We start from the raw sequence: 24,134 nt of genomic DNA on the forward strand, positions 1-24,134 counted from the left end.
GAAATCTGATAACCTAAAAGAAAGTGGAATGGTACAAAAAGGAAATACACTAACCTACAGAAAAGTTGCTCAGAACCTATGAAAACAGCTGCAACACAATTGTCATCCATTATACTATTTTTTAAACAAGTTGCATTGAACCTAGCTTATACATAAAAGGACATCCACAACAGTTCCCAAAAAGGAAAATGAGAAATGTACCCTATACTTAAAACAAGATTACACTTTAATATTTCTGTATCATCACACTTTTGTGGGGTTAAAAAGTCTTTATACAAAAAATGCACATTTATCTGATATAAGCATTACTGCAGCTGTTAAAATTTACAATACATATTTGGCATGAGCAATTCATCATGCAGTTATCCAACTTCTTTTCTTGGGTTCATTGAAGACTTTAGTTAACAGCAAATAATCATCGTTATAGAACAATGAGAGCTACCTCCCTCTTCAGATAATTAAGATCAAATTACACAGTAGTATAGGTGGATTGTTTCTGTTAGAACAGGCAATGCATCAATGGCTTGGAACACACCAGAAAAAGCAGACTTCTTCAAGATTATAGGAATCCATAGTCAGAAAATACCTATTAATTAAAAACTGCTGCCCTTAAAAAAGGGACATTTAATACAAAAATAATTTCTCTGTGTTTTTAAAGTGCATGCTTAATTAAAAAATTAATTTCCATTTAAAAAAATGCATTTTAAAGCTTCGGTATTGCACTGGAATGTTGATTAAATTAAATTGGAACCCAAAAGGTATCAAGATTAGAGTGCTAAAATTCCTTTCTATTTTGCTTTCTTGATATGATTGGCAGACATTTCCTAAAGAAAGGCATCTTCATTTTTGCCACTTGAGCACCGTATTTTCATTGAACAATGTGAGAGGTAGTTTCCTTCATTTCTTCTTTCTAGCTTCGCAACAAATTAAGTCATACTGATTCTTCTGCAACAGGAAAAGGCTCCAAAGCTTTCTCTGCATTCTTCCAGTTGTGGAAATTCTCTTGATACCATTCAACTAGAAAAGGAATTTAGAATATGAACAATGTAACATGTCTCACAACACAATCCTACATACGTTTACACAGAAATATCTCTTTAAATTGAATGGAGATAACACATTAAGTAAGAACACATAGAAATACAGCCCTAAAAAGCACAACATTATAACCATGAAAATGCATTTCCAGCTTCAAGAAGGTTCTAGGTCAGGGATGACAAACATGAAGCTTGTGGGCCAGATGTGGTCCATGAAAGCTCTTTATCCAGCTCCCATGACAATTGGGGTCCCCAGTATGATCATCAGCTGATCTGAGCTGCAAAGTAACACACGGGTAGAAGCAGCACTGATGAAAGGACAGCACTGGGAGTGCCCAGTTATCATGTGGGCTACCTTTTCAACAGTGCCGCTTGGCCTGCCCTTTCAGCAATATCACTTCAGCTAAGTAATAACAGGGCTCTCCCACTGCCACTCTACCAGCACAGCTTTTGAGGAGGTGCTGGGAGGGAGAGGCAGAGGCAGAAGGAGGACTGAGAAGGTAAGAAAGAGTAAGAGGGGAGAGGCAGAGCAGAGAGCTGAGAAAGGTAGAAGCTGTGGATGCACTGAGGGAATACAAGAATCATGCAGGTAATGTGCTGCTTCTGTCAAAGCATTACTTTGCAGAGCATCCCTCAGCTTCTGAGCTGCAAAGTAATGCCTTTTGAGAAGTGGCCTTACTAAAAGGGAGACCCTGCTAAAAGGGAGATTATTATTATTAATTATTATTATTAACAGTATTTATATACTGCTTTTCAACAAAAAGTTCACAAAGTGGTTTACAGAGAAAATCAAACAACTAACTAATGGCTCCCTGTCCCAAAAGGGCTCACAATCTAAAAAGATGCAAAAGAACACCAGCAGACAGCCACTAGAAAAGACACTGCTGGGGTGAGGAGGGCCAGTTACTCTCCCCCTATGTGATAATTGGGTTCTCCCATATCTTGAAAGTATGATCAAGATTTGTTTATAGGCGTGCCCTGGTATCTGTTCCAGAATCCCCCACAGATATCTGAATCCGCAGATACTGGGGATGCCCCCCTCCCGTCCTCCAGAGGCAAGGGAAGTTGTGCTCCCCTCAACTCAAGAGGGTCTTCTGAGCCCTGCAGAGGCCATGCACATCTACCTGTGGTTTCTGTGGGCCTTAGAATGGCTGTTCAAATTTTTAAAAAATCACTTCTGGTTTTTGTAAAACCGGAAGTGACATTTGAAAGACAAAAGTGCCTTTAAAAGACATTAGGAGGGCTTCTCCAGCCTTCCCAATGCCTTTTGAAGGCATAAAAACATCATTTCCGTTGTTTTCTTAAAAAACGAAGTAATATTTTTTTTTGCCTAAACAGTCATTTTGAGACCTGCAGAGGATGTGGGCAGATGCATGCGGCCTCTGTGGAGCTCAAAAGACCTTCTGGAGGTGGGGGGGTGCTGGGGCCCACCTACATCTGTAGTTAACTGAAACTGTGGATATGGCATTCGCGGATATGGGCCCCCCCTCTATATTTTCTGTCATTTACAGCCAATTAAGTGCTTATTCCTGGTCATCACCTACTTAATGATGTCACTTCCTGCTTAATGACACCACTTCTGGCTCTCAGCAGGTGCAATGAATGCTATTTGATCCAGTTTGAGTTTGACATCTCCGTTGTAGATAATTAATATTCTCACATTTTCTACATTTCCTCAGCATATAAGCCATATTTATACATGAAGTCAAATCATTAGTCAAGCACTACAAGAATAAGCCCAGTGAAGTTTCATGCTTGTACGCTGCCCCCTTCTACCCTCCTTCCTTTCGTGCATCACAATCAAGACTTCTGATCGTGGCTGAACAGCAAACCAGTTTACCTCAATGTCCGACATCTTGAATTGTAGAACACGGCATGCCAAGTCCAATACTTTTGACAGGGTTAGAGCACAACCCTGATAGAATTTGCAGGCCTGAATAAGGCAGGGCCTGATGCATTTCATATAAGCCTATAGGTAAAGTGCAGAGTCATCATGACACAGGGTCCCAATGCACTGTAACGCAAACGTATGTGGCTGATGCAATCACAAGGATGAGATCATGTATCACAAGACAGGGTGTGATAAGAGGATGATGCAACACTCATCCTGATTGGCTCATAGATCCTTATAAGCAAGGCTGTGAGAGCCTTCATTTGTGGGTCATTGGTGGTCGTAAAAAGTAATGTGTAGTGTGTTCTTTGCTGTATCCTCTTTGCTGTGCTGCACTGTCTATGCTGCTGCTGCTGTAAATATTTGTAAATACAGACTTAGGGCCCAGTCCTATCCAATTTTCCAGCACCAGTGCAGCCACAATGCAGCCCCAAGATAAGGGAACAAATGTTCCCATACCTTAAGGAGGCCTCTGTGACTGCTGCCCTACCACAAGATGTAGTGCATGCCCCATTGGCACAACTGCACCCGCACTGGAAAATTGGATAGGATTGGGCCCTTAATTGGTGATGGATTTCCTCCGTGTCTGTGTATTCTCTGTGGAGTTGCAAGCTCCGTCCTTGAAGTCGCATTCCGCTACTCTGCCTGATAAGGAGAATACTCCCTCCTTGACAACTTTTCAGGGTCTCGTAGCATCGCATCATTGTTTATTATTTTTCCCTTCCTCCCCCACATCAGATGAAGTGCCAACACATACTTGTTTTCTTAATTCCTTCATTCCAAGATACTTTAGGTCTCCATCCCAAACTGTGCATTTTTTCAGAGTCCATTGGATATCCCAAGTCATTTGTAGGTCTTTAAGTGAGAGAGGAGACAGAGAGAGTTTTAAAAACAGAAGCATCACATTTCTAAACAACTCATGAATTTATCATCAAAATACAATCAAATCTTTCAGCACTTTTTTTCCTTCCTTTGGAATAATCCTTTTACTGATTCTGCCCCTCCTTCCACCTTCTGTTGTCAAATGTGCATCACTTATGTAGAACAGTTTATATTCACAAATGCAAGCCACCCAAATAATTTCTAACCAGCAGCTGGATGACCGCAACCATTAATGGAAACATTTGTCATTCAGATATGTGCGTAGAACATTTTGCCAGAAAAAAACTGTTCCTTTCAAAAAAATAAATGAATGGACACAATGCCAGTCAAACTGGGCAGTTTCAAAAGTCATAATTAACTTGTTTCATGTGATTATCCTTAAGAAACAGATACATTTTAGAATTGTTGGATTATATTGGAGTTTTTAGTTATACCCTTTCCTTTCACACCTTACAAATAATTTGACCTACGTCTAGGTCACACACATTGCTATATGCATAACCTAAACAAGCTTCATGGCTGAACAGCAATTCAAAGCCAGGTTTGTAGTCATCATTCTGTCCACAACATACACTACATTAAAGTAAAAGTATTCAGTGGAAGATTACAAAAGAAAACTACTTTTGCCATAACCCTCTGTCCTTAAAGTCAGGCTCCAGAGCATGAGACAGATGAAAAAAAATATTACTCAATAACAACAAAATAAGAAGTCACATTCAGGACCATTTCAATGGTTACTCTGTGTGTTATAAGAACCTCATTGTCATGCAGTATTTAACTAAACTGCTTACTGGAATAATAAAACTATAAAGTATGCTAATAAAAATATTCTGGTGTATTCATTATTTCTTACAAATAATAGGTCTTTCAAGAAAATAAAAACAATGTAACAGCAGAAATATTTCAAGTTGCCTTCTAGCAGTTAAGTTCTCAAGCCAGTCACATGACTGCAGGCATACTGAAAGAACTATTATTATTAGTACTATCATGTTAGAGAAAGAAAAGGCCTAATTTGGTGCATTTGAGTAGGTCAATTGCTCCAGGATATTTGATTTTTTCAAGACTAATTTCTTCCATCTCCTCACCTCATGGCTGCTAACATCTATTCAGACCATCATACACCAGCAACTTTTCAACTGTCTGCTACACTCTCATACACCTAGTTTTCCCTTGTCCTTTTGCATCTTTCATGTACATGTCATATCTGCCTTCTTCTGACCAAAGAGAAATAGCTCCTCACGAATATATCTAAAACAGTAATAAGAGTACAGTATCAATATACTTAAATATCAAATTGTCCCTTATTTTGACAGTGAATCAGAGGTAGACAGTAATTCTGGTGATCTTTTGAACAGATTTAGTAGATAATGAGACCAAAGGCAATGGAAAGATTGATTCTGAGTCATCACAGAAAGAAAATTTTTACAAAGAAAAAGGAGGTAATGAAACAACCAATGAAACTAAGCAATGGTACTAATGAAAACATATGCTGCTCACTTTGCCCAACCCAGAAAAATGCATTTCTAACAATTCACTGACAATGTATATGCAGTCTTGTTTTTAATGCAAGGTCGTAATTAACACTAGGCTGTGGATGCAGAAGGAAAAGAGAGAATACTAAATTTAGTAAAAGGCAACAGGATATCAGCCAAGCTAGAGTTATATCTATAATCCAGTGATACAAAAGAATGTTTTACATGAGTTAAAAAGAGCAACACAAAGTTACTTGATATAAAAAGTTGGTAATCATCAAGATCCTACCTGTCTTTAACATAATCCATCCAATATTCTGTCTCAGCTTCTGAACTGGTATTTTTTATCTGTCAACCGGATAAAGAACACATAGTAATGAATTTAACAATATATGTTAATTTAACACATTTACAGCACAATCCTATGTATGTCTACTCAGAAGTAAGTTTCACTATGTTCAATGGAACTTATTCCCAAGAAAGTGTGTATAGGATTGCAGCCTTGACATTATAAGCATTTCTATCACATTTTCAGTTTTACTTTAAACATTTAGTGCAATATTCTCTCTGCAAGTTCACTAAACACCCATTGTTTGTTTACTGTTTGTTTAATTAAAAGATAATTTGTTTAAAACCATTTGTCCTTACAGCACAATCCTAACTAACTTTCCAGCATGCTGCATGGGGGGGGGAGGGGTTGTTCCGTTACTTCAGGACTGTATTGGAGCTGGAAATTTGGTCAGAAGTGGGCTGTAAAACTACACACACCAGTCTAGACTGAAAATAGGGAAATTGTTAAAAAAAACCTAGAAGGTATCTGCAGGCAATAGACTCATACAGAAGTTGTCCAAGATCCATGATCAAAAATACAGTGTCAAGGCAGTTTCAGGCAGAGTCCACAAGGGATGAAAGAACTGCTACATTACAAACAAGTTGTCCCCAAATCTGAAATAATTGTTGGTGACCAGATGTGCACAGAGACAGATAGCCCAAAGACTCCCTTCCTGAGGAATGTTAGCGTATTAAATATCCATGGTTAACCATGATGGTTTTCTCTGAGAGACTGTCAACTCATTGCTGCTTTCTCAGGTAGTCAGTGGTATCCCACAAATAGCTGATAGTATCAGTCATGTAGGACTTTACTTGTTAGAACAGTTGTTAGATAATTGTAGAAGGATGCTTATGTGCATGAAAATGACTGAAAAGGCAAGAGTTCTGATATGGCTCGAGACAGCAGACATTCTAGTTGCAGATAAGACTAGGTTCCAAGAAGCAAGAGTTGTCCTTCGATTCCAGGAAAAAGCTCCAAGTGTACCATAATCACTTGTACTATAAACCACAACATTGATCAACAATTGAAAAGGACACTTGAAGATTATTGGTCAAGTTGTACATGAGGAAGGATGTTTACTACTTAACTGAGTTGGCTGCTTGAGACAAAGGAAAAATAAAGTTAAGCTGGCAATGGCTGAGAGGAGGAAGTGATATTAGTCAAGGAACAAGGATAAGTGAAGTGGGTTTAAAAGGGGAGACCAAATTTCAGCTCATGGAGGACTGCTGATCAAGACAGAGAGAGGGGTGACATGCACGTCAGAACTCCCACCTCAACAGATTGTGTTGCACTTGAGTTGGCCACTTTGGTTACATACAAATATGCTTGGATAAAAAGCAACATAGGAGCAAATCAGTAAATTAATCTAGGGACCAACTGGCAAATTTATGTAATTACTTCAATGTCCGTTGTAACCAAAATAAAGCTTTTAATCAGGTCAGCACTTGTCAGCACTCCTCAAAACAGGAGGAGAGAGCATCTCTGTAAGATTCCTGGGCTACACTGGGCTGAAGTGTGGCCAGCCATGGTAAATCCTTCTACCAATGTTACAAGTAGTGTTGGCAGCATAAGTTCCGGGACTAAAGTCCATGCACACATACAACCAAGGTTGCCCAATTTATTGTGGGTAGTAGTTAGAAGACCAAATTTGTTCCTATATATCTGCAGAAAATTCCTCCATCACATTGTATAGTTCCTTATGGTACATCTGAGAATAGTGGTCCACAGAATACCCCGTTGGAGAATTTCTCAAAAAGTGTTAAAACACAAAGGAAAATAACTTTTTATAAAACGGCAAACATTTCAGCACATAACCCTGTGGGTGCTTGAAAAACAAAACAAAAAACCAAGTGCCTGCCTGAAATATTGAGAAGGAGGGAAGAACAAACAGGCAGCTTTTGATCTGGAGGCTGTACTGAATCAGTACCAGTACAGGAAGCACAGCTTGCCCAGCAAGAAGAAGCCCTGCACTCACATCTCTTTCTTTGTACATCTGTACAAAATCTAGAGTTGCACATGTCTCAGAGGAAATATGCAAAGCTTGAACTGCATCATAAAACAACAGCTTGTTTTGAGTTTATTACCCTCACATTAGAATCATGGATGAACAGTACCTGACTTTAATGCCATCAAAGACACTGTTTCCACCTCTCAGAATCACTCAATTCATTTGATATGCTGTTCAAACAACCTCAGTGTAATTTAATAATTACTGTTGCTCAACACCAATTTTCAATTACTCACTAGATGGATTAACTCTTTTGCAAGCTGTGTAATGGACATCTCAAAATTAGTCCCAATGTTATAGATTTCACCTGGATGTCCCTTCTTCATAACAGTAAGAAATGCTTCTGCTACATCACTGGCGTAAAGGAAATTTCTTCTCTGAAGTCCTAAACCATGAATGCAACTACAGGGAAATGCAACAGATTATATATGTTAGTGTGACTGTTTTTTTTAAAAAAACAAACCGCTAGCTATTCTGTAAGATTTAAATTAGAATCACTGGCTCATAAACTGGAAAATAAAATTCTACCAAAAACCTGGGCCCTCTTCTCTTGGAACTTTACACACTGAATCCTCAATTTAACAGACTAATGGGAGATAGGGGTGTCCATTAATGCCAAAAATCCATTGTCCAAATGTATTGAAGTCAAAGGAGAGGTGTCTGTGCACAACATATATGACAAGTTTTTAATGAAGCAGAAAATGCCTGTTTCCAAAGTCTAATGAATTGAGGTCAGTCAAATCAGGAGCTCATTGTATGATTCATGTTGATATTCTTTGCATTACATGCCACAGGCTGCGTGATGGGGGACAGTTTGGGAAAAAAGTAAAGGAAGTGATAACATACACTCACCTCTCATATGCCAACAAATACGATGGCACAAGTAACATACTATCAGGGATGTAGTTGAGGGGGGAAAGTGGAGATCTGAGTCTTCTCCTACAGCAGGAGCAATGACATCATCTGCAGGAACACTCAGGTGCGACCTTTGAAACTTTTTTCAAAAGGCCTTAGTCAAGTCTCAGTAGGATAAAGACTTAATTTGCCTAGAGAGTCTCAAGGACTGCCTGAGAGACAATATTATGTGCCCTCATATTAAATTAAGACCATAATCCTATACATGTTTGCCTGGAAGCTAATCCTACTGAACACAGTAGAACTTGCTTCTAAAGAAATATGCATAGGCTACCACTTTAATATACTGTACCTTTTATATCTATTTAGAGTATTTTTGACTCTCATTTTTCAATTTTTATACATTTGTTTTAAAACATACAACCCACTCCAGAAGTGTAGGATGAAATGAGCTAGATTTTTAAATGAAGTACAATGACATAGTAATTTTAGGCAGGTCTACTCAGAGTTAAATAACAGTGTTCAATGAGGCTTATTCCCAGGAAGGTTTGAGCAGGATTGCACCCAAGTTTCAAAACAGAAACAAGTGGAAGGCAGTGTTCCTGTTAAGCATGAAGCTCAGCAATCCAGAAGTTTGGAGATGATGCACAATGTCATCAGTGAGCATCTGGAACAGCATCATGATGCAGTCACAACACTGCACATGAAAAGAAAAGGATGTATATACTAGCATGAACCCCTTACAGGAAACCTTGGCGGCAGAAGAAGACACAGAAAATTAAAGTTGATTTTGTTGTTATAGTTTTGATGGCAAATCTTGCCAAATATTGAAGTGGTGGTGGTATTCTGTTTGTTTTAAACATAATCTTGATACATACCATTTTCTGTTCTGTTGTAAAAGAGAAATGAACTTTGGAATCACCTAAGCAGAGTTGAAAATAAGAAAAAAGATGTGTTATTTCAGGCTATTTCAGAAAGAAGATCAACCAACAGCTTAAAGTGTACCTTTTCAAAAAGCAACACAGAAGGCGCACCACAGCATTTACAAAGAATAACAGATTTACTGTGGCCAAGACAAAATGATACAAGTTTTAATGGTTTACACATTTTTGTGAGAATATGTTTAAAAACTAACAATGAAAATAATAAAATTATACCATCCCAAGCAAATGGAGTACAAGTAGAACAGCTGCAAATAGCCAGTTTTTAAAAGTTATAATCCTAGCTAGTTGTTTGGCAGGGAAGAGGCAGGCAGGAGATGAAAAAAGCCGAATGTCAGTGTTTTTGTTTTTTAAGAAGGGTTTCACAAGTCCTGCCTGGCTCATGGATAAGAGAGGGGAATTGTGTGCATGTTGCACCCATGTGCCCCATCTAACTAAAGGTGAGGACATGCATGGAAGGTTGTTTCTATGCACTTGCTGTATTGGGGCATTCACGCCTGACACTCATATGCAATTCTATGGAACACAGCACTTAATAGATGCTAAGCAAAAACTGCTATTTGTTATCATCGTGAGCATACGAGCATTAAACTATCAATGGAGATATTGCCATGTTACGTTTTATCCTTTTGGCACCCATGCCAGTTATTCTTTAGCTCAAGGATGGTTATCTGGCACCTCTGGCCCTGGTAGTCCTGTAAATATTTTAATCAAGATGTGGTAAAATGTTTATCTCCTGTTTCACTCATAAAAAAGAAAGAGTTGTTAAAAAACAAGAGAAATTCCAGAATTTAATGTGGTATATAAAATCTAAACAAGAGATGTAATGAGTACACAGTAATGCTATGTTGAGCACATAAATTCATGGCTGACTACAATTTTATTATGGAGTTTAACTACTTTAGAGGGGTTAATTTGTGAGGCCTAAAAAAGGTTGTATTTAAGTAACTGGTATCCCACCTTACCCTCCAAATAATTGGAGTGCTCAAGTTTAAGAAAGACAACTGACTGATTTATAATGTACTAGCTACGTGCGTGGAAAGTGCCTTCATTTAACTTACTTTTTCTGGAAACTGATGTGGTCCATAAACATTGCTGCACCGTGTGATAACAACTGGAAACTTTAAAAATACATATTGTGAGTGCAAAGCATTAATGCAATCAAACACTTACAATGTCTTTGTCTATGACTGCAGAACTGTGGTGCACTTCTAGTACCTCTACAGAAAATCAATTAAGCATCAAATACTAAGAGCAAAAGGATCTTCACTTTGGACCAGGGGTCTCCAAACTTTTTGGCCAGAGGGCCGCATCAAATATCTGGCATAGTGTAGAAGGCCAGAAAAAAAATTTAAATATAAAATGTATATAAATAAATTAGAGATGGAACTTAGATGAGTGAATAAATGAACGAATGGGTTCATTCATTCAACCTCTCTGGCCCTTAGAACACCCTCCAGATGCAACCAGAGCACAGCTCCAATCATGTTTGGCCGAGGCTTTCAGGGGACAAGAGGCTGGCCGCGGGTCGAACAGAGGCTCGCCGTGGACTGCATCTGACCCCTGCTTTGGATTATCATACATACTATACAATGGCAAAACCTGGGCTTATCATCTAGTACAGAAAATGAATAATTCTTACTCCTGAAAAGTGTATCTATATAAAACCTATGTTCTTAATTTACATTTGTAAAGTGCTCTTATGAAACATCTTATGTACACCTGGGCATAATGTGTGAAGGAGTCATCCAGCCTGCTCAACAACTACAAGTGCTTTTCTGCTACCTCTTATACTTCTCACTGAACAACAGCAAAAAAGCAACAGTAAGGCTCAGATGACTACAAGTCCTTAAAAGCTGGGCTTTGGAGCCCTCTAGAGCAAGAAATATGTTCCTGAAAGATGGTGAAGTCTAATCTCACCATTGCAAGAAAGCTGCTGTATCATGAGAAAGGGATCCTGAAACCCCCTTTTTGTCACTTGGTAACGTAGCAGTGGCCACCTCCTATAACACTGGATTTGTCAGTTTAGTACTTGGTCCCCATCAAACACTCACAAAGCAGGTTTTATTAAAAAATTTACTATAAACTTTAGAACAGTGAGGTAAGTATCAACATATTCTCTACAGGAGGTTTGCTCCTCAGTGGGACTTTTCAGATGGTCTTCAGAGAATGCTTCTCATATTATTATTATTATTATTAACAGTACTTATATACCGCTTTTCAACTAAAAGTTCACAAAGCGGTTTACAGAGAAAAATCAAATAACTAAATGGCTCCCTGTCCCAAAAGGGCTCACAATCTAAAAAGATGCAAATGGATACCAGCAGACATACTTCAACCCTTCCCAACCATCTGCTCAGCAGCTTTTCCTCAGAGCCACCATCTCTCCCCCACATTCTTTTCCACATTCAACTGCCTCTTTTAACTGCTCTTTCCGAACATTCCAGCTGCCATTCCAACTGCTTTTCCCCAACTGCCATTCCACCACACAACGTTCTCCTTTCCGAGCATGCCTCCTTGTTCCTCTCATCCTTTCCTTGCTTCCTGGGTGTGCAACATCAGTGCTGTTCCCTGCTGCCCCCTAGCACCATAGCGGACAACGCAGAATGAACCCAATTCCTTCCAGCCTAAAATCCGTTTTCTTGACATGCCCCTTTCTTCAAAAAGGTTTGTTGTCAAAATTCCCCAGCCCCGGCAGCAATTTTGACCAGCCTTTGGCAGGACCCGAGAGAGAGACAACCACTACACAGATACCAGGTGAGTTTCAAACAGTTTTACTGTCCAAGATAAATTTCTGCAAAAAATCTTGGTTCTTCCAAACTGTGTAGCCTATGCAGCCCTTTGTCTAGAAACGGGCCAATCATTGTTAGAAACCAGGGCCTGGCTGATGGCCATCAAACATTGGCTGCACATATATTACAACTATGACCCTCAAAGCTTGCTCTATATGATGTTCCTTGAATCTAATCAGCCCCTTGCCATAACCATTTTGGAAAAGAAAATTAACTCAATTGGAATGTCTTTGGAATGTTTAGGCTCACTTCCATATCAAGAGGCATATCAGTGCATCAAATGCAGATTTCTTGATATTGAAAGGCAGGATCTTTATAGGATGGCAAACACAGCATGTTCCCCGTTAAGTCTGGAGATTCCTATATTGTCTGGTCAAGTAGCCTCATATTTGTCAATATTTGTCTGCAAATACTGGCGTCTCATCTGAGGCCCTGGTTGACCTCTGGAATGGGGGAAATGACCAGGGCAGTGGATGAGATTGCTCCGGAGCGACCTCTGCCACATTGCAGACTCAGAGCAGCTCCCTGGTTCACTGAGGAGCTGCGAATGATGAAGTGGTAGGGCAGACGTCTAGAGCGACAGTGGCAGAAAACTTGCGATGAATCCGATCAGACACAGAGTAGAGCTCATTACAGAGCCTATTCCGTGGCGGTGGTAGCAGCGAAGAGATCGTTCTTCCCTGCTACCACTGTGTCTGCTGAGAACCATCTGGCAAAGCTGTTCCATGTGATACGGGGCCTCCTCCATCAGGTCCCTCCAGTAGACCAGGAGGAACACACAGTCAGCCGCTGTGACATGTTTGCACAACATTTCACAGATAAAATCAATCGTATTCATCACGACTTAGATGCCACATTGACAACGTCTGACGATGTCCCCTTGGCAACTGCTTGTCCAATGTTGTGGGATTCTTTTCGGTTTGTACAGCCTGAGGATGTGGACAGACTCCTTTGGAGTGTAAGGCCATCTGCCTGCCTGCTTGACCATTGCCCAGCTTGGCTGATAAGAGCTGCCTAGGGTGGACTGGCTGAGTGGACAGGGAGGGTGGTCAACTCTTCCTTGATGGAGGGGACGTTACCATGTGCTCTGAAGCTGGCAGTGGTTCGCCCCCTCCTGAAGAAGCCCTCCCTGGATTCCACTGTGTTAGATAACTACCGGCCAGTCTCCAACATCCCGTTTCTGGGCGAGGTAATTGAGCGGGTGGTGGCGTCTCAACTCCAGAGGATCTTGGATGAAGCAGATTATCTGGATCCTTTTCAATCTGGTTTCAGGCCGGGCTTTGGGATGGAAACTGCCTTGGTCGCCTTGGTGGATGACCTATGCCGGGGAATGGACGGGGGGAGTGCATCCCTGTTGGTCCTGCTGAACCTCTCAGTGGATTTTGATACCATCGACCATGATATCCTTCTGGGCTGATTGGCCGAGTTGGGAGTTGGAGGCACGCTTTTGTGGTGGTTCCGCTCCTACTTGGAGAATCGGTCCCAGATGGTGGTGCTGGGGGATGCCTGTTCGACACCCTGACCCTTGAGGTGTGGGGTGCCACAGGGTTCAATTCTGTCCCCCATGCTATTTAACATCTACATGAAACCACTGGGAGAGGTCATCCGGGGATTTAGAGTAGGGTGCCATCAATACGCCGATAACACCCAGCTCTCTCTCTCCTTTCCTCCAGACTTCAGGGTGCGGTTGAGGGCCTGGAGCACTGTCTGGAGGCAGTGAGGATCTGGATGGGGGCTAACAAGCTGAAATTAAATCCGGATAAGACAGAGGCTCTCCTGGTTAGGAAATCCTTGATGCAGGTGCTGGACTATCAGCTTGCGCTGAATGGGGTTGCACTCCCCCTGAAGGAGCAGGTCCGCAGCTTGGGGGTCCACCTGGACTCGCAGTTGCTCCTGGACTCCCAGGTGGCAGCTGTGGCTAGGGGGGCCTTTGCTCAGCTTCGGCTGGTGTGCCAGCTGCGGCCGTACTTGGATCATGCAGACCTGGCCACGGTGATCCATGCCACGGTGACATTGAGGTTAGATTATTGTAACGCGCTCGGAAACTGCAACTAGTGCAGAATGTAGTGGCCTGTGTAGTTACTAGAGGTAGGTGGTTTGAGTCTGTCAATCCGCTTCTCCAGTGGCTGCACTGGCTGCCCATTCGTTTCCGGGCCCAATTCAAGGTGCTGGTTTTGACCGTTAAAGCCCTATACTGCTCTGGGCCAGGGTATCTTAGAGATCGCCCACTCCCATTCAATCTGGCTCGTCCTCTTAGGTCATCAGAGAAGGCCTTTTTACAAGTGCCACCGCCTAGGGAGGTACGTGGGGCGGCAGCAAGAACTAGGGCCTTCTCAGTAGTAGCACCAACGCTATGCAATTCCCTTCCCCTTGACTTAAGAACGGCTCCCTCTCTTGAAAGTTTTCGGTGAGGCCTGAAGACCCTTCTGTTTAGACAAGCCTTCTGAGTTCCCGGCCTTTTTAAACATCTTTTCAACATCTTTTAAATACCTAGCTACAGACCTGATTCTTTTATGATTTGCTGCTCTATGCTCTTTTTACCTGACTACTGCTTTTATGATATGCTGTTAATATGCTTTTATATGTTTTTAAATTATGTTTCTTAATTTGTTTTAACCTTGTTGAAAGCCACCTTGAGTCCCTCCCGGGAGAAAGGCGGGGTAGAAAAAAGTTGTTGTTAATAATAATAATAATAATAATAATATTTTTACTCATTGCACACTTATCAAAAAAGGAGAGCTGTCTCCCTTGCTTGATTTAATATGCTCCCATCAGCTGTCCTTTTTGGGAGATTTCATAAGATAGTTCATTCTGTTCCTTCTACACCGAGATTCGTCAAATATATTTGGATTCTATACTGAGAACAAGAGGAGAACTTACATCTGTGGCAAGAATACGCTAGCTCCTAACTGATTCTTCTGTGGAAATAATAGACTCTGTGGCAACTTTCCTATATCAGCTCATTGAGCTGCGCAATCAAGAAGTTGATTTGTTATCTAGTTGACCAAATGTATATAGTGTAGGTTTCTTTGTTTTATATGCCAATAAAGGATTCTATATCAAACGGTTTTACTTAAAGCAGATCACAAACAATATGGATCAAAACACATGGATAAGCAGGTAGGTAAAGACACTTCCTCCAAGCAAAACATTCCCCTTTGGTCTAATCTGTTCCCACACTCCAGAGGCCAGGCAGATGCTATTTCCAAGGCAAAGCAGCTGACGGTCAGGCTGACTTCTTTTCTGATGGCTATGAAGGATGGCTAGGTCATAAGCTGAAGTCACACCTTGAGCAGGGAAGAGCTCACTGACTCAGAGAATTGAGGCTGCATGCAGCCTCCTTTTATAGCCGAGTTTGCACACAGCCCCCAGTTTTGCACACAGCACACTAGACTTTTTGCACCCAGAACTAAAGACAGAGTCGAGGAGGACCTGAAAAGAACTATCTTCAATCAAGTCTTTCTCCCTCTCCTTTTGCTCTCCTAGGGTAGCAATAGGAAGGTCAATCAATCAGGAGCTTCGTTTATGCTAGGCCTTACAAGTAACTTTTACCCAGAGGCCTAGATTACCTCTGGGCCTGGTAAGTAACATAGAATAACATTTTCTTCCAACAGTTGTATACCAACTACCTTTTTGCCCAAGTTACTTATCTCTAAAACTTGTTAGCTTTATTATAAAACCAGGTGCTTGAAAAATATCCACATTGCTATCTCACATTACAGTATCTCATACTAATAACCCCAAGCTCACAGTAACGTGACTTACATCAAATTCTTACAATTGTTTTTAAATCAAAGAACCAGCAAAACCAGAAAAACTTAGAACTGTACAAAAGATCTTGAGAAATCTATCATCTTCTCCAGGATGGTACATTGACCTTAAATCCATATAAGGGTTCAAAAAGGAAATATTTCACTTGCAATAGGAAATACAAACTTCCCCACTGCAATAGAAGCATTCCCATCAACACTATATAGATCCTATATATTTCCATAAAGGAATAAAAATCTCCCAATAAACATTTCCCTTAAGATGATACAGCAAATCTTGAAAGTGACCTAAAGCTTGTGGTATGATGCAGTTCTCTTCCCTCTTCAATATTCCAACATCAGCAAAGTTATTAGTTCCAGAAGTCTTCCATTGAAGAATCACTGGTCAATCAAAAACTCATAGTCCAACTGCAATAAGAACATCAATAAACACAAAGCTCTCAGGGAACCAAATCTATTTGCTGGAACCAAACCCAAAATGTACACAGATAACTTTGTAGCTGAAAAGAAAGTTTAAAGACAGAAAACTTTGCAATAGGCAACCACAAAAGATCTTTTAAAGTGATCTTCTCAAGTTCTTCTGTGTCATGTTTATTAGCATTCATGTGATCTCTTTCCATGTTCTTCCAATGTTCCTTGCTTTTTTGAAGTTCTTTAGTCCCTGTTTCTGTTTTATCAGCTGAATTGTTCAGATCATCTGATCATGTCAGGGTATCCTTCACTTGTTTCTAGTCCTCTAAACTGAGCTGAGACAACAGATCTGCTCCTAATTCCGCTTTTAATGACCCTTGTATTGATTCCATAGCCTGCAGACTCACCTCCAAATTTTGTAAGCTGCATTGCTTAGACACACAGGTGAAGTTTGTTTATCTGCTGATTTTTCATCTGCATATCTGGCTCAGCGGGTTCCCCCAGACCTGCACTGAGCCAGACTTTGTTCCACCTGAGCCCTCTGAAGGGGACAGGACCTGCACTCCCTCCGCTCTGGAGGGCTTTCTGAAGGCCACAGAGGCAGCGTGCATCCACCCACATCAGAATGGCCAGAAAGGTGAAAAAATGCCACTTCTGGTTTCCCTCGGGAAACTGGAAGAGTGAAGTGGTGTTTTTCTACCTCTCCAGGTCATTCCGAAGACCGCAGAGGCAAGAGGTGGACACATGCTGCCACTGCGGGCTTCAAAAAGCCCTCCAGAGGGGACCAGAGTGCAGCTCCTTTTCCCTTCAGAAGGAGAAAAGGGCTGAAAATTATGAATTTGATTATCCACAATTTTCAGTATCAGCAAGGGGTCTGATAACTCTTGAGCTGATCAATTTCATTATTAAACCTTTCAATATTTCTATACAAGTTTTCATTGTGTTTTGCTTCAAGTTCTGCTAATTCTTCTTCTACCTTTCTAACATCTTTCTGGAGTTCAAGATGAGACTCTTTTGTCATCAGTCAAAGCCCTTCAGTAGCTGACTTGATCACCTTCCAAAATAATACAATCCATAGTAAAAGCTCTGGTCAACTGGGTAGACAATTTCGGTACCCCAACAAATCAGAGTTTTTCCAAAAACATATCTGAAAGCTTTATCAAATCCTGGAAGTTATCTCAGTTTACTGATCATAGAAATAGCATCATTGGTTCAGAATAAGCAGTATCTCCAACATCCAGCTTGTTCAGGGCCAAAAAAGTTACTTCTCCAGGAAGATTCCTTTTCTGGAATGTCATTAATACCTTTTTACTAATTTCATCACAATCTACAATATGATAAAATAACCTCCTGCAGTAATTTCAGCACATGTGTAGAAAGCTGGCTCACACTCGAAGTTATTGCTCACTATTCCGTGACAGCCATTCGGAACATGTTTTCTTTAACACATTAATGCTTTTCCCACTGAAAATGCTTTAAGGCTTTGTGTATACTGTCAATGCCACTTAGGATAAGCTCTCCTGTTGCTGCCCTAAGAAGCTTTTGTCTTCTTTCCAAGTCCTCTCATTTTGCAACAAGAGCTTGCTGTTCTGCGTGCTCTTCTCTCCACAAATAATTTCTCTCACTCTGCAGTTCCTTTTTTTTAATTTTTCACGTCATAATATTTTCTGTCCAATTCTTCAATCTGAGCCGTCCCTTCATTAAGATCCTGCTCCAATTTACTGGAATCTGTTCCAGATTCTTCTCTCTATTAGCCTCTGTGTCTTCCAAATCCTTGTGTATAGCAGAAATCTGCGGTTTCTTGTCATTGATTATTTGCTCTAGGGATTTCAGTTCTTTTTTAATCCACTTATCTCTCTCTCCTTTCAAAATAAATTGACTTCCCCTACCTTGCTTTGCATAAAGATCAGTTCTTTCATAACCGTAAAGAAACAATTCATGTAAAAGGTTTTTTACTTCAGTTTGCCATATGAAAGACTCTGATAGATCATCCACGTCAGGTAACAATTCTTCTGAGGAGTGCTCTACTTCAGATTGTACTAAGAAAAGTCCACACAAATTATAGATTTCTCTTATTAGCATTCCAAAAGGCTGACATACATAAGTCACCACCTTTGGGAGAATTAATCCAGTCCTATTTTCCTTTCCAAGATATTTAGCTCCAACTTGACAAATAGTGTTCTCATCCACCATCTACTTCTTCCCACATGTTCTGCTTTACTATATCCCATCCTTACATGTGGAACAGACTCAAAGCTTACCACTGTCCTAGTTAGCCTTCCAAAATGATCAATCCTTGGCTGCTCAAATTCTCTCTTCCAGCTCCTTGAATACATTTTTTTCTGAAAATGCTGGGTCGGCCATCTTTGTTAAACATCTCCTGTCAACTGTACCCCCTTTGTAATCACAGGGTACATTTCTAAATCCATATTCCTCATCTGAGGTTCTTTGTAAACCAGTAAAATCCTCTTTCTTCGAGTTCTAAATAATCTTACTTCCCTGTGCCTCTTGGACCTCCATACTCTCATTTCTCCTCCTGCATCAGCTTCTCTTTTCTCTCTCTCTCTCTCCATCTCATCAATTTGTTGCTGCATTATTTGTATTCGCTGCAGAAGGTATATCTCTCACCTCTCTCCTGATTTCTATCATCATTCATCTACCTATCACTGTCTTCTTGCTCCTCAGACTCCATTCTTTCATCAGACTCCACCTGTTTACAAAGTTCCTGTAACTCTTGTCACAACAGGTTTGCTCTCTTCCTTGAATAAAATTGTTCAATGCCTCCACTTCATTCCCATCTTCTATCTGTCCCGTCCTCCATCCACAACTTCTCCCTGTGGACCTGTACTAGTGGCTGCTTACCTTGCACCACTGGCTATTGCTTTATATTCCTTGTTTCCTGTCCACTTTTGCACTTGGAAAATTCATCAGGGCCTCAGTCTCTGATAACATCTGTTTCTTTTTATTATTATTATTATTATTATTAACTTTCTTCTACCCTGCCTTTCTCTCCAGAGGGATTCCTTCCACCATTTTTCTATAGTCTTCCAATACCAATGCTTCGTTTCCTCATAAAAAGATACTGTAGGTGACACCATCCGTGTTTCCCACAGTACTCTCTACTCCGTCTCTTTCATCTTCCACTGTTGCTGCTGCAGCCTCAACCATGACATTCAATGATCCAGGAGCCTCCATATCCACTACTGTAGCTCTCACTAATTATATTATGCACCAGACTTCAACACCAACTATGCCCATGAAATTGATGGGAAAAGGTGTCCCCACACGATCCCAACACAGCCACCATGTCATACAAAATGAATTCTATAATCCACTTTTTGTTGCTTGGTAACATTACCATGGCCACTTTCCATGGCCTAACACTTGAGTTAGCACTTGGTACCCATCAAACACTGACATAGCAGGACTTCTAATAAAAATTTACTATAAACTTTAGAACAGTGAAGTAAATATCAATATATTCTCTACAGGAGGTTTGCTCCTCAGTGGGACTTTTCAGATAGTCTTCAGGGAATGCTTCTTATATACCTCAACCCTTCCCTACCATCTGCTCAGCAGCTTTTCCTCAGAGCCACTATCTCTCTCCCCTATATTCTTTTCCAACTGCCTCTTTTAACTGCTCTTTCTCAACATTCCAACTGCTTTTCCCCAACTGCCATTCCACCACACAAAGTTCTCTTTCCCTGTTCCTGTCATCTGGTTAGGTCCCTGCAAACATCTTATTAGGTCCGGACAAGAAGTACGATGACTTTGGAATATGGACTGGTGAATATCGAACTGTTAATGCCTTTAGAGATGGAGTCACCCAAATACCAAAATATTTCTTTTTGGGGACAGAGGAATAACACGTTTCAGTGGACAACGACCAGCATGTTATCATTGTGGGGCCTACGACCACATAAGGCATTTTTGCACAGTGTCTTTGTGCTCCCGATGTGGTACAAGAGGACACGATGCGACCATTTGCCAAAAAGGTATCTGTTGCAATTTATGTGGAAAAGCAGGTCATGTTTATTACAAATGTCCAGATGCCTACTACAACAGGCAAGATCGTAAAAGATGGGAACAGACAACAAAACAATCAACCTCAAAAGAAACTGCTACCAGAAAGGATGAAGCACATCACCAACCAAATGCTTCTGATGAAATGGAAACACCAACTATGGAAAAGGGCATAGATAATGATGACTATATTCTAAGAAGACAATTTAACCCAGTTGATTTGTCAGCGGAAAAAACATCTGAATGGAGAGAACATAAAAAAGGGGGTAAGAAATCCAGGAAAATAAATCACACACTGTCCACCTTCTCAGTAGACACTTTAGCTGAACAAAACAAATTTCAAAAGCTAATGACAGAAGAAGAAACAGAAGAAAAGAATAGCCTATATGGTTTGTCAGATATAGATGAAACTTCTTTCAAAATTGAGAATGTTCAAAACCAATCATCTCCGAAAGAACAAAGGAATAAATTGAATAAGAAACATAGACAAAGTGAACTTTTGATTCAAAAAGGAGCCAATTTTCAGAAAGAAATTGAATCTTTATAGATACAAATACAAGATAAATATTTGGAATGGGACACGCTTAATAACCAATTACAAAGAACTAAAAGTCAAAAGCATCACAAAACTTAAAAGTTTCTATTTCAATACTGGAAAAAGACATTACTGAATTACAAATAAAATTGAATATAATTGCATATGACATTGACAAAACTGCAGGAGATATGGAACAAAGAGGGGAAATCCAAAGAGAAAGTACTATAGGTAGACAATCTGATCAAGATAGTGGATATCTTGCAACTACTTCAAAACAAAGCATCCTACACCATAAAAAACAAGGAGTTGAAATCTATCAACGAGCTACCCAACAAACTATACAACAAACAGCAGAAAAAACAAAAAATTTGTTTGACATTACTGATTTCCCTTGATTGATACCCCCGAAACCTCCAGAGACTCAAGTAAACAATTCAAGTAGTGCTACACCTCTGATTTCAGAGGAGATAGAAAGAAATGATGTAAAAGAAGAATAAAAGAAGAAGAAGAAGCAGAAGCAGAAATGGGTATCAAACAGGTGGAGAAAATATAGAAAGTTGAACCAATACAAATTATTAACTTTTAATCATTATGGGTCAACTTAACATTATTATTTGGAATACAGGAGGCCTAAAAATTGTAGATAGGCGAAATGAAATCTTATCAAAGTTGCCTAGTTTAAACCAAGATATATACATTTTACAAGAGACCCATTTTACCAACCAGACGGAAAGGAGTCAGGCCCAGAGGGCTTGGACTCCGGGTCCTTCTTATCGGTCCCATGGCGAGGATAAGAAAGATGGTGTGGCAATTTTATTTAAACAGAAACAAAACATGACTGTTGATTTTATTTTGGAAGCAGTGCCAGGTAAATTGCTAGTGGTTGATTTTTCATTAAAAGAACTTTTAAGTAATGGGAAATATGAGACAAAAAGTTTTCGTGTATGTGGAGTTTATGCTCCCACCACATCAACGGGTAGGAAAAAATTATGGTCTCATTTGAAAGATGCATGTAATACAAAAAAAAATCTAATAGTAGCAGGAGATTTTAATAATAGGTCTAAGGTGTCAGACAGGAGTAGTTATGTCCATTCAAAAACCAAGAGACAATATTCAAAAATGTTAGACCCTGAGGAAAAAATGTTACAAATATTTTTGGTTCAAAAAGATCTACAGGACAAAGCTTTGAACATCAGCAATGAGTTAGATTTTTTTCCTGTTGTCTGTAGAAAAATATATTTAAGCAAATATTTGTCTATACAAGGAGTAAGGTTTACGTATTATCACCCTAGAATTGCAAGTAGAATAGATCGTTTATGGGCTCCACAAAATCTAAAAATTCAAAAATGTCATATTTTGATCACACCATGGTCAGATCATGGCATGCTTGCCCTCGAATGTTCTACAAGTCAAATACATCAAAAAGGAAAACCACTTTGAAGATTAAGACCAAACAACTTGGACAGATATGAATATAAAAAACAAATTGAATCTACTCTAGCAGAACTAGTATCTTGATAAATGGTGGGAAAGGCTTAAAAAAAACAGTAGTTAAAGGATGTAGAAAATATGAAAAAAATATTTTTATAAAAGAAATAGTAGAATATCATAAAGCTATTAATCAATTTTTAAGGGGTCACTATGAGGCCAATAAAGGTCTCTTAATCAATGAAACAAACATAAAGCGGTCTAAAGAAATTATAGCAGATTTTCAACGAAAACAAAGAATAAAAAGACTAAATAACAAATACTTTAGAACAAAGGGAGGGATCATAGATATGGATCAATGGGCCAAGTAGAAGTTCCAAAACATTCATTGAGTGTGAATGGTAGTTTAAGAGAAAATGAAAATGCTCTAGTAAAATTCCATCCACAAGAAATGGTCGCCATTATGGAAAATTATTATCGAAAAATGTTCTCAGTAAAACAGATAGATAAAAAGAATACTATACAATTTTTATCAGACTTATCAAAACGTGATTTGAGTGCAATCTATCAGGAATTAGATGAAGAAGATATTCAAACTCTTCTTTGTCCCATTTTAGAACAGGAAGTCAAAAAGGCCATAACCAGTGGAAGAGGTAAATCTGCTCCAGGTCCAGATGGACTTGGATGGAAATTCTACAAGATAGTCAATGATTGGTTAGTAGGCCCTCTTACTAGAGTCTTAAATTATTGTTTGACACACCATACCTGGAATAAGTCCTTTTATTAGGGAACATTAATATTTTTCCCAAGCAGGGAGATTTGACCCTACCACAAAATTGGAGGCCTATTGCACTTACAAATGTTGATTATAGAATTGTAACAAAAATTTTGAATGAACGGTTAGCAAAAATTGCAAATAAAATGGTGATGCAATGCCAGACCAATGGTATACCAGGGAGAAATATGACTGATTCGTTATGTCTTTTCAGAGAAATTTTCTGTTTGGTTACTAAAGGGAGATGGGAAAATAATTTGGTACAACCTGACCAAGTAAAAGCTTTTGATAATATCCATCATGATTATTTGTGGGAAGTGATGTTGTGGAAGAAAATACCAACGGATTTTGTGAATACTGTAAAACTGTTATACAAAGGTGCCACTGTGACACCTCAATTTAGCGGCTAGAGAGGTAGTCCGGTTCCTCTCTTATCAGGAGTGAGGCAGGGTTGTCCGTTGAGTTCTTTATTGTATGTATTAGCATTAGATCCTACCTTGGCTAAAATTCATCTAGATAAAGGTATAACTGGTATATGTTTACCAATACCAGGTAATTTAGGATTATTTAGTAAAAACAATTTAAAGTCAACAAATAAAACTGATATAACACACAAAGCAAAAGATACATTAAAAGAAAGTCATGGGGTGGTTAAATTGGTGGCCCATGCAGACGATGTATCCATTTTGGTAAAAAATAAGGAAGAAATGGAAAGATTATGTTGTTTAATAACTACGAGAAATGTTCTGGATCAAAATTAAATATTCAAAAGAGTTTTTTAATTTCTTTAAAAGCATCTAAAAAAGAAATGACAGTTATTCCAATGCAAGATGTAATCAACTCAGATTTAAAAACAATAACAAATATGGAAATACAGGAATATGTAAAATTGCTAGGAATCTATTTTTCAGTAGGAAAAAATGGATGGGAAGTCAATTGGAAAAAATGGTTAGAAAAATTACAGAAAAAATAAAAATATG

At 39.5% G+C, this 24,134-nt stretch overlaps 1 protein-coding gene across 1 annotated transcript in view; it reads right to left on the reverse strand.

The window, feature by feature from the left end:
* Window positions 1–248: 248 nt before the first annotated feature.
* Window positions 249–24,134, reverse strand: part of TGDS (TDP-glucose 4,6-dehydratase) — a 36,894-nt gene continuing 13,008 nt past the window's right edge. Inside the window, exons 7-12 of the mRNA XM_066621056.1 lie at window positions 10,479–10,538; window positions 9,355–9,398; window positions 7,858–8,023; window positions 5,572–5,630; window positions 3,686–3,783; window positions 249–1,017 (exon numbers count right to left, since the gene is read on the reverse strand). Of these exons, the coding sequence (XP_066477153.1) occupies window positions 932–1,017; window positions 3,686–3,783; window positions 5,572–5,630; window positions 7,858–8,023; window positions 9,355–9,398; window positions 10,479–10,538 (513 nt within the window). The 3' untranslated portion in view covers window positions 249–931. The remainder of the gene's footprint in view (window positions 1,018–3,685; window positions 3,784–5,571; window positions 5,631–7,857; window positions 8,024–9,354; window positions 9,399–10,478; window positions 10,539–24,134) is intronic.

The sequence above is a fragment of the Tiliqua scincoides genome, chromosome 3, assembly GCF_035046505.1.
Source record: "Tiliqua scincoides isolate rTilSci1 chromosome 3, rTilSci1.hap2, whole genome shotgun sequence".
In the NCBI taxonomy this organism is placed as follows: domain Eukaryota; kingdom Metazoa; phylum Chordata; class Lepidosauria; order Squamata; family Scincidae; genus Tiliqua; species Tiliqua scincoides.